The sequence below is a fragment of the Elaeis guineensis genome, chromosome 3 (genome assembly GCF_000442705.2).
Source record: "Elaeis guineensis isolate ETL-2024a chromosome 3, EG11, whole genome shotgun sequence".
NCBI lineage: Eukaryota > Viridiplantae > Streptophyta > Magnoliopsida > Arecales > Arecaceae > Elaeis > Elaeis guineensis.
The window spans coordinates 100,308,784-100,320,215 of NC_025995.2; the positions used below are offsets into that span (position 1 = coordinate 100,308,784).

Below are 11,432 nucleotides of genomic sequence, written 5' to 3' on the forward strand. Positions count from 1 at the left end.
TATACTATAAAAAAACTATTTAACTCACATGAAGTTTTATTGCATTTGTAGAAATCTAAGAAGATATCCAAATCTTTTCAGAAAGAGATTTAGAATTATGATTTTAAATCAATAAGAAAGTAATTAAAGGTTGATGCCAAAATCATAGGCTTAATGATCATATTATAACCATTATGATTGCCATTATAATAATTTAAGCCACCCTCTTATGTTATTAGGATAGTTAATTAGCATGGAAAAAATATCACTTATTATTTTCAATTATAATGAACATTATAATATAAATAATAACCCTTTTCACTTATATCTTTTTTATGAAAAAAAGAGCACGATTTTCAATTTAGTTCATTGAAATTCTATCTAAAACTAATTGTACTATGCAAAAAAATAATATTATTTTGTCTATTTGAATTTTTCATCATCGTTGGGTATTCTTTATTATAATTCTATCGTAATAACCATTATTTTAGTAATTATTTTCTATTATAATTCTTTATGTACTTTTTTTTTTTTAACATGAGAGGATTTGAGAAGTACTGATCTATCGTCCACCCCAACAACCCCCCCCCCCCGCAAACCAGCAAACCAAAAAAAAAAAAAAAGGAAAAGAAAAAAAAGGGAAAAAAAAAAAAAGAAAAAGAAGAAGTAGTACTCTATCTACCATCTTATCTATCATGTCCTAATAGTATTGATTCAAGGCATCATTAGGCCGTTTGACCAATCCCCTCCCCGCCGCCCCCAAAAGAAAAAGGTGTTTCATCTTCCTCCCCAGGCCCACATACATCCATGCACTTTGACATTGAAACGTCAATGCACTCGGCATTTTTGATTAAGCGTCGAGATGATTTAATATCTCAATCATGGAAGTTTCCTCGTCAGCGTCGTTCGACAATGGCTACGCAACAAGATAACGCAAATGTATACACACGTGTGAGAGAGCGAGCGAGCGTGCGAGCTCGATATCTGGAAAGAAGGTTAACAGCAGAGGCAAACCTACCGCCCTCAGAACTCTCCGTCGACTCGTTCGTGGGGCCCCAAAGAGCGCCTCTCACGATTCCCCTACCCTCAGCTTCTTTTTACCACCCAAACCGCTGCCGGCTCAGTCGTTTTCGGCCCCGCCACCGACTCACTACCACCCTACCCCTATAAATCTCATTCCTTTGGAAATATGTCATAAGAGAGAAAAAGAGAGGGAGGGAGGGAGTGGGGGAGAGGGAGAGAGACACCTGGAAAGTAGTCTTTAGCGATGGAGAACAGCAGTACCACCCCAAAGCCTATCCGATGCAAAGGTATCACTTTTTATCTTTTTCAACCTCTTTCTGGTTGAGCCCTGAAGAATCTCTCTCAAGCTTTGTTTTCGGTGTGGTAACCTCCAGCGGCGGTGAGCAGAGCACCGGGGGAGCCGCTCCGGATCGAGGAGGTGGTAGTGGCTCCACCCCGCGCCTACGAGATCCGCATAAAAATCATCTGCACCTCCGTCTGCCACACAGACGTCACCTTCTGGAGAATGAAGGTATGCATATACCGCCAATCCATCCCCCACCCTCTATTCCCAATCCTGCGGTCCTTATCTCGCCACCTCTTTTGATCCCAGGGCTACCCTGGCGTCCTGCCCCAGATCTACGGCCACGAGGCAGTCGGGTATGTAGATTAATCAGTTACTTAATTATAGCTAATCTCATAATATCATTTACCGTGTACTGATGAGGGTGGCAGGGAAGTGGAGAGCGTGGGGGACCACGTAGAGGAGGTGGTGGTGGGAGATGTGGTGGTGCCGTCGTTCTTGGCGCAGTGCGGGGAGTGCGGGGACTGCGAGTCGGAAGGGAGTAATATGTGCGGGAAGCTGCCGTACAGGCCGGTGGGGATGCCGAGGGACGGCACCACCAGATTCACGGACGCGGAGGGGGCGGTGGTACACGGATTCCTCGGTGGGGCCTCCAGCTTCAGCGAGTACACCGTCGCCGATATTGCGCACGTCGTCAAGGTGGACCCGGCCATCCCGCCGGAGAAGGCCTGTTTGCTTAGCTGCGGCGTCTCCACTGGTAAGTAAAAGAGGCACTAAGAAATGGACGGATGCGATTGCTTTGACTCGATGATGATGATGGATCATAAAGGAAAGGTCCACGTTTTTCTTCTTTTTTTTTTTTTTGGTGCAAATATAAAGGTCCCAGTTTTAGATGTTGGCTGCTGGACATCACTTTAGAATTTTGACGTTAAAAGGGGATCTTGTGCCTTGGGGTATTATTTATCAGAATTATTTATTTTTATTTATTTGTTTTGGTGGGAATGGGATTATCTCTCTGACTTTAAATCTCATGGCCGAGTTATAATATGAGCGATCTTTAATCAAAATTATCTTTGTATTTTATAACATATCTTTTGCTCATTATTTGGCGTCATATGCAGGAGTGGGAGCAGCGTGGAAGGTGGCAAAGGTGGAGGCAGGGTCCACTGTGGCCATTTTTGGACTCGGAGCGGTTGGTTTGGCGGTAATATAAACATTAAATATTAAGTAACAAACAATAAGTTGGATTTTTCGCTGGTTAAATTGATGATAATATATTCATTCAAAAAAAAAAAGTTCTTATGAAATATATATATACATTCATTGCATGAATCTCAAGACATTCTTAGATTCATACTACCTGCATTTAAAATTTGTTCAATAGAGAGCACAAAGTGCTGGCATTTCTGCTTAACATAATGCAATCGAAGAATAAGGCATTTTTTTGGAGGAAAAAAAAAAGAACGCCTTTTCTATTGTGTGTAGGAAACAAAAAAAAAAAAAAAAAAAAAAGCTTGTTTATACAAATTTTTTTTACTTTAAAAAAAAAAAAAAAAAAAAAAGAAACTGGATTTTCTTAGCCCTCCTAAAAACACCTTTGATTTTCTCTTCTTCTAAAAATACTTGAAAATAATATTATCAAACACTTTTTTGCTTTAAAATTTATTATAACACTTTTTTTAGCAACACTGAACATGTGTGTTTCACATTGTTGACTATTACTATCATCAATCCTTTTACATGTTGATATAATATCTGTCTGTCTGTCTCATTATCACCGTCACCGATTCATTATTATAGTTGGTAATTTGGCTAACAGTGGATAAGATGCAATGTTTTCTAAATACTTTAATTGAACAATCGAAATAAAATGGCCATTGGGCTGGTGAGCATATTTTTGCCCCTCTATTTATTTTCAGTGGCTCCGATATGACGCCATACTAATGAGTGGTCCCGAGTCCATTTAAACTGAAAAATGCCTCACTTAATAATTGGTTTTCAGGCGGCTCATGGCTAAATTAATAATTCATGAAATGTTTTCATATGCCAACTTGCAGATTTCTTCTTATTTTATATTTTTCTATGTTTTTTTATCCTAGATAATGGCATATAATTTCATAAACTAGTGATAGAATTGCGCTGGCACATAGAATAATTGACCTTCAGGGCAAGGGTAGATATATTACATCCTATCATAAGAATCGCATTAAAGGAGAGAATTCCAGTTACCGGTGCAAACCTCATACATCAGCTGTACTAAAGATGTCCCATAGATTACATTCCGTGCACGGCAATGTTTGTACCTGACAACGAACTTTTCCTCAGAACTCTTAAAAGACCAACCACACCAGACATTTCTTTCCAAAGAGATTGCGTTCTTATGCAATTTAATATCATGTGGGATTATTCTTGGTGAAGTTGTTGCCAGCATTACGTTCTTGGATTGGTTCGCATGATTAGGTGGTTCCTTCAATTGTTTCTAGCCATATGTTTTAGATTTTTTTTTTTTTTAACATAATGCGAATCCAAAAGGTCAAAACATAAAAGAGTCACCCAGTGGCTTTGTCTGTTTTTTTTTTTTTTTTGATAGAACATCTGCCTGTCTTTTTAAGAATCGCTCGCCGTCGGAGCAAGGATTTTATGTAATCAAGTATTATCCGTTTCTATCAGTGGTGATGGAAGGTAGAAATAAAGACATTTGAGATCTAAACCTAGAGTTGGGGGTTTGATTGCCGATTACAATTTACTCTAGATCTGTGCATGACATAGCAATCACGATTGGAGTCAATGGAGATACCAATTCTTTGGTTGATAATTATAAGATTGAAACTTATTGCTGGTTTGGACTGTAACTTTGATATTTATGTACTTCAAATTTTCTCAAATGTATATACTTATATTCCTATTTTATACTTTTAATAAGGTAAATGGAGATTTTTCATCAGTTATTCTTATTTTGAGAAATTTTAATATTATTTATTACAAATTTAAGAATTTGTAATCTAATATATATATATATATATATATATATATATATATATATAAAAGCAGAAAGTGGGAAAAACTATGTTACCAATCTAGTTTATCCACATAAGCAAAAAATTCTCGTCTCTTTATACCGTTTGGCACAATATCAACCTCTATTATGCCACATCAACATAGAGCGACATAAATATTATGTTATTAATTACAGTATTGAAAGTACTTAAAAATTATTTAAAATATTGAAAGCAATGGGTTAGTGTGATTTATTGAAATTCTATTAATTTTTCGGAGAACTCTCATCCTGCCATATTAAATGAGCTTGATCATTCTATTTTTCTAGGATATCCTCAACTTTCGTGCTTCTCCCTCTTTATTTTCATTTAGAATTTTATTAAGCCCTTAAGAGCTCTCAACCTTTCATATATTAAATACATATTATTATTATTATAACTTTTTATTTTTTTTAAATAATAACTTATATAATTTTATAACTCATGTGCAACGTGCGGGATAAAAAACTAGCATACTAATATAGTATAATAGAGGAACCTGGATGCAAAAGGCAAGCTTGTTGACAAAAAACATTAAGGAGAATGGTCCAAAGTAATTTGTTTCTGTTCAATTAAAAGATGGGCATATCATGCAATCACCATCCATCTTTGCTTGACATGACTAACATCTTATTGTATAGAATGAGCAAAATCTATTGTTTGCAGGTGGCAGAAGGGGCGAGACTTCAAGGAGCTGGGAGGATCATCGGTGTCGATTTGAATCCCGACAAATTCGAGATCGGTAGGCTCTCCAGACCCCTCCCTCTCCTCCATCTGTTTGCAAGTTATTGCACATCTACTCATAGGAGTGATCTTGATGAATTTTTTTGAATGCATGAATTATTCTCAGTAGATTGGGTAAACCATTATTGTCATTCTCATATAATATCAAAAGAGATTTTTTGTGTGCAAAATATAGAATATCATATCCTAGACATTTGAAGAACATAAATAGCATTTAACAATCGTATATGGAAGGGTAGCGTTATTGACCAAGGATGATTGATGTAGCTTGAGTAAGCTAGGGGTATCAATGCATGAAACCGAGAATCAAACCTAGGATTTTCGGTTGCGAAATAGGGGTACGACCACTCAAAAACCCTCAAAGTGAAAAATATTTTTAACTAAAGTCCTGAAATGAGGTAAAAAATAACGATTTTCTTTGCAAATTTATGATATCTAATAGGGGCTAAGAAAGTCTAAAATATTTAGGAGGTGTTTAGTTAAGAGGAGTGAGGATCTGGAATCGGAATTGAAATGGATGACTCCCATTCCAATTATTTGGTTGGGAGGAGTCCCATTCCAATTTCGATTTTAGAATAGAATGGGAATTGCTCAATTTACATAGAACTCAATCCCTACTCTCCTTTATGGATTCAATTTTTCATTTCAATTCCGATTCTGATTCCGATTTCAGTCACGAACCAAACACTGAGGATTTGACCATTCCAATTTTTATTCCAAGCCATTCGAATTCCCATTCCTATTTTGATTTAGGTTGCAAACCAAACACCTCCTTAATGGATAGCAAGAAGACTTAGACTTGGCTTGCTTTATCCGGCAAACTTTTGGTGGGCCCAATTACGAGGAAGAACAATGGCCCGTGGAAACTTCCAATCATCCGATGGAAACAATTTAAATACCTCTAAAAATTGAGTTAAAAGCGAAAGACAAAACTTAGCAAATAGCGGAAGAACTGCAACAATGGCAAAGATTTGGGGCTTTTTTAAACTACCGAAGACGATAGAAAGACACAACTTACAAGGCTACCTAAACTTAGGCTATAGAATTCTGAAATTGGCTGAAAGAGATCCACACCTTGGGCACGGATGGTAGCCGTGGATTTACAGAGAGCAAATTAGGTAACCTTGGTAGCCGTATAACTGAATGTGATATTAGAATATCCCCCTCCATGTATGATATATTGTTTTTTGAGAGAGACGGATCGAGTTCTACATACGCTATAATTACCACGCCCGCAAGTGGATTGGATTAACCAATTTCCAATCCGGAAGTGATTCGAAATTAATACTATCCAACTGAAGTTATTTGGATTAAGCTTAGATTGGACTTTAATCATTGAATTTCCAATCCGAAATCAATCTTATACTAGTGTAATATATATTTTAGATTCCTTGTTGAATATAAGATTGTTTTGTCATATAGTTGGTCATTGATATACATTTTTAATTATAACCGTACATGGTTATACATTGAATCTTACATAACATATATTTTTATAATATCTACATATGGCATACTACCATTTTATTTTATAATATACCTATGATGTGATTGAGTAATTAATTTACATACTTATTACGACATGTTAGCATTGTTGATGATTCCATTGGGTCAAAAAAATTTTATGGATTGCTGAAATAATATTTTACCTGATCTGATCTAGTCCCGAATAAAATTAGATTAAGTTGGGATTTTATTTTGGACCCAATTCAAATATGGATTCAATTTGGTTCCTATCCATCCCCAATCTAACTTGACTTGCTTGCGATACTAATAATTATCCAAGTCTAAATATTTGAGTCAGCTCATCTAAGACTTAATCTAGTATTTCAATTGCTAAACCGAGAAGAATGTGACTATTGGAATAAGCCTCCATTTACAGCGTACTCTATTCTTGTAGTTAGTACTTGATCAAGCCTTGGGTCGAGTTTGCAGGTTTGGTGTTTATATATATATATATATATATAATATTAGAAAGCCAAGAAAAATTGTTAATTTATATTTTGCTTTGGGAGTTTCCAACTAATACTGTGGGTCGAATTCTCAAACATGTAATCTTGTCCTGATCTAACCAGTGCTTTTGTCTTTTAATTTATTGAAATAATATTCAGGGAAGAGGCTCGGGATCACTGATTTTGTTAACCCAAAGGAGCTTGGAGAGAAACCTGTTAGCGAGGTAACATTCCACCCACCTCCCAGCACATAATTTAATTCCCCTTGAATGCCATCTACATCAAATTAACAGCTGACAAAGAGCTCTATTTTTCCATTCCTATACTTTACAGGTTATCCTGGAGATGACCAGTGGGGGCGCGGATTATTGCTTCGAATGCATCGGTTTAGCATCCTTGATGGCCGACGCTTTTCGAAGCTCTCGAAATGTCTCTCCCTCTCCTTTCTTCTCCTCCTCCTCCTCTCTCTCTCTCTCTCTCACACACACATAGAACCCAAATTAGCTCTGATCGCATATATAGTAAATTCAAAAGTCTTGGAATACATGGACAATATTCAAATTCCATATCCATCCTATGTTAACATGCGTATGCATGGATGGTAGCATATAGATGCATCCACAAGGCCACACATGACTTAGCCTCCATCAGAAATTAAGCCAACCAACCCTATAGTCGAATCTAGCTTTTGGTCCTAACATGAATGTAATTTGTTAAACTTCCATAGGACATTTTTCATCAGAAAAGCATGTGGAATATCAAGCACTCATTTTCTTTAAGAAAAGAAAAATTAATAAACTAAATAGAAAAAACACACATGGTATCTCATAATGTTTGATTTCATAGCATAGTTGTTGGACTCCAATTCAATGACTAAGCAATGAGTCCTAGTCTTTGATGGAAATCGATTGGTGAAAGATGAACCGAGGAAAAATTCTTGATTGATTTTGAGTGAGCAACGTGTTGCTTAAAATATGGCCTTAAAAGAGTAATTATTTTCCAAAGAATAGGATATTATTGTAGAGCCGAGAAACCTGATCAAGCATATATATATATATATATATATATATATATATATATATATATATAGCACCTACATCCACACCCATTTATGAATAAAATAAATATTAAGTGCCATCATTAAGATACGATTGTTTTAAACCATGCAAAATAAACTTAAATTTCTTTTTATCATGTAGTTTCAAAGCATCAAATAAACAAGAAAGAGAATTGACGCTATTGCTTATACTAGGCACAACATGTAATCAAAAAAAAAAAAAAGGGGGGGGGAGAGAGAGAGAGAATAGGCCATTGATTTTATCTATAGGTCAGAGGAAAAATTTTGACATTTATACTAATTGGTTCCTTTTTATCTTTTTTCATTTTTAACATCAAATGCAGGGTTCGGGTAAGACAATCATTCTTGGGGTGGAAATGCATGGCTCTCCAATTATGTTGGATTCTGCAGAGATCTTAAGAGGCAAATGTGTTATGGGTTCATTATTTGGAGGGATTAAACCCAAGACTGACATTCCAATACTTGTAAATCGATATCTTAATAAGGTAATCTTTTAACAAAAGTCCATCTCCTTAGTTATTAACAGGACTTCTGATTTGAACTATAATTCATTGTGATGTAATTTGCTATAAGATTTTGAAAATCATAAAATATTTAAGTAAACTAACCTAATTTAACTCATATCTTATTTTAATAATGATGTTGATCATTTATACCGTAAAGAACTTTTAACTAACTATAACTGAGCCAAAAAAAAGTGATTCTGAAAAATTTTTATGTATCTTTGGCTACTCTATAATGGTATAAGCATAATCCAACATCAGTTGCATTGTTATGTGACTTGATATGCTTAGTCATGGTGTTCATGGAATTAAAGTAAGTTCACACTGAACTAGTTGGGCCACAACGTTTTTTGTTTTCAACAAGCCTTGTGCTATCTAATACGATTAAACCATGGTTTAAATGTCATAAGTTTGACATTGAGATTTCTCATCAGTTATGTAATAGATGTGCATGGAATTGAACTTGGTTCTGGTTGGATTTGTTGGGCAATAATATATTTTTTTTCATTTTCAATTAGCCTGTCTTATATCATCAGATCATGGTCCCATCATGATAGTCTGGATGTTGAGTTTCATCACTAGTTATGTAATATTTGTGAAAATAGCTTCCCTCTAGACATAAGATTTAAGCTAAAATCAACTTGAATGCAACAATTTAAACATAAATTGCTAATTTGATATAACTGAAAATTTATTTGAATGTAATATATTCTAAGCTCTGCATCGCAACCTTTATATTAATTTAAATAATGAATAATTACTCATTTGGGGTTGATTTTTATGTTGAACAGGAGCTTAAATTAGATGAGTTCATCACTCATGAGATGGGTTTTCATGATATAAACAAGGCTTTTGATTTGCTCATCGAAGGAAAGAGCCTTAGATGTATCATATGGATGGATAGATAAGATGGGAAAGGAAAGCCACAGCATTTATTTGTGATTTTATTTATTGATGTAACAAAAAATAAGTGTAACAGAAAACTATAAATAGTTCTTTTTAATTTCATTTTTGGTATATTTTTAGTATATCCAGTAATTGAGCCTTAAAGGTTACACCAAAAAGGATATCTCGTGCACAATGTTATAATGATAAGTTAAACTAAGCCAAGCCAAAGTTTCCTTCATGCTCCATTCTTTGCGCGCACCACATAATAAACAGCACTATTCCTCCCTTAACCTACCAAAAAACAAAAGAGGAAGAAGAAGAAGAAATGGAAAAACAATAACAACAATGACGACAACGACGACACTATCCCTTGCAACTTAAACATTTTGGGGTTTCCATGGATCTTAGTGATTGACGCTTATGGTCTTCGCCAAACAATGAACTAGTAGGTATGATATCCACCAAACAATGCCTCCAATCCTATACGCATGTGCTAAACAATGGACTAGATCGGACCTCATATTTTATAATAATACATAAAATCTGTTTATATCGTTTAGCACAAGCATACTGGATCGATTAAGTTAGTCCGATTTCTGCAGGATTTTTAATCCAATCTTATAGAAATACTCAAACAAGCCCTAAAAATGCTATTACTACCACAATATACATGATTTTGACTGGTTTAGAAAGCCGTCAACAACTACTGGCATAGTTTGTTGGTTATGTTCTCCACCTTAGACAATGTACCTTATTGGTTTGCTTCCTATGGCTCCCTTTACACAACTACTTATTAACTATGAGCATTTAGCCATAGAAATCTTGTTGATTTTCCTTTGATAGAATAACACAAATAAATGCTACATCAAATTCTCCTCTCTTCATATATTATTGCTGGATGCCACAAAGTAGCGATCTGAGAATATTTTCTTTTCAATGAAAGCAATCTGAGAATATTAACTATTAATTTTTTTTTCTTTTTACTTCAAAGTCATGGTGGTAATATACGGCACCAACTCAGGAGATGGAGTCACGCCACTAGCTAAGTTGATGCTGGCACCAAAAATCCAGAAAAAAAAGAATCCACGACTTTATTTTAGCAGCATTTTCAAAAAAAATACTGGAAAATAATACCTTGCATCATACCGATGATAAATTAGCAAATCTTAGCTAGTAGCTTATCTATATCATAGAATTCGTGATGTTATTATAAAGGGAGTTTTTTTAAAAATATTGGAAAGTAATACCCTTTCCACATTTATGATAAATTACTGGTCATTGGTTTGTAGCTTAACTTTATCATAGAACCTGTGATATTATTTTACCGGCATTAAAAAGATACATAGAAATAACATTTTGTCCCATATTTATGATATAAATTGTTGGGTGTTAGTTTATAGCTCGTTTTCATCGTATATAGAATCTACTACATAATTTTAGTGATATTTTTTTTAAAAACTAGAAAATTATATTTTATTCTATATTTATGATAAAGTGCTGGGTCTATGTTTGTAGGTTGTCTTTGTTTTTGTCTTATTGATAAGTCAAAAATGTTCTTAAAGATGTGATTAATTGATATAAAATAAAAATACTAGTTAAGAGTATACATCAATGCTTTGTTCAATTCTAATCCCAAGTAAGGATGTGTAAGATTGATTTGGCCACATGTCTCGATCACTGGCTAGGTTTTGTATTTAAACTATATTAGAACTTATAAGTTATTTTAATAAAGTATATAATATAAAGATTAAAATTTCATATGTTAAATATCATTGTTCCTCTTGCATTGAAAAATATATCAAATTATCTATATTTTGAAGAACTTGTAAGAAAAAAAATATATGCAAAGGGAGGAATATATTGAAGTTATTGATATTTTAAATATTCAAACAAAATGGTTTTAAAAATATCATTAAGAATAAATGAAATTGTTCATTTTTCATTTTT

At 34.5% G+C, this 11,432-nt stretch overlaps 1 protein-coding gene across 1 annotated transcript; it reads left to right on the forward strand.

The window, feature by feature from the left end:
* Window positions 1–1,136: 1,136 nt before the first annotated feature.
* On the forward strand, window positions 1,137–9,614 carry LOC105041437 (alcohol dehydrogenase-like 7). Its single transcript, XM_010918412.4, has 10 exons — window positions 1,137–1,289; window positions 1,377–1,513; window positions 1,595–1,641; window positions 1,717–2,042; window positions 2,407–2,489; window positions 4,987–5,062; window positions 7,176–7,240; window positions 7,350–7,445; window positions 8,418–8,579; window positions 9,389–9,614. Exons 1-10 carry the CDS (start codon window positions 1,247–1,249, stop codon window positions 9,503–9,505), a joined length of 1,152 nt encoding a protein of 383 aa, XP_010916714.1. The 5' UTR covers window positions 1,137–1,246; the 3' UTR covers window positions 9,506–9,614.
* Window positions 9,615–11,432: the final 1,818 nt, after the last annotated feature.

What these genes read in the sequence shown, in the direction of transcription:
- LOC105041437 (XM_010918412.4), top strand. Translation starts at nt 1,247, where the DNA reads ATGGAGAACAGCAGTACCACCCCAAAGCCTATCCGATGCAAAG. An exon ending in TACGGCCACGAGGCAGTCGG is followed by an intron (nt 1,642 to 1,716) that starts GTATGTAGATTA and finishes TGAGGGTGGCAG; the next exon opens with GGAAGTGGAGAGCGTGGGGG. An exon ending in TAAATCGATATCTTAATAAG is followed by an intron (nt 8,580 to 9,388) that starts GTAATCTTTTAA and finishes TATGTTGAACAG; the next exon opens with GAGCTTAAATTAGATGAGTT.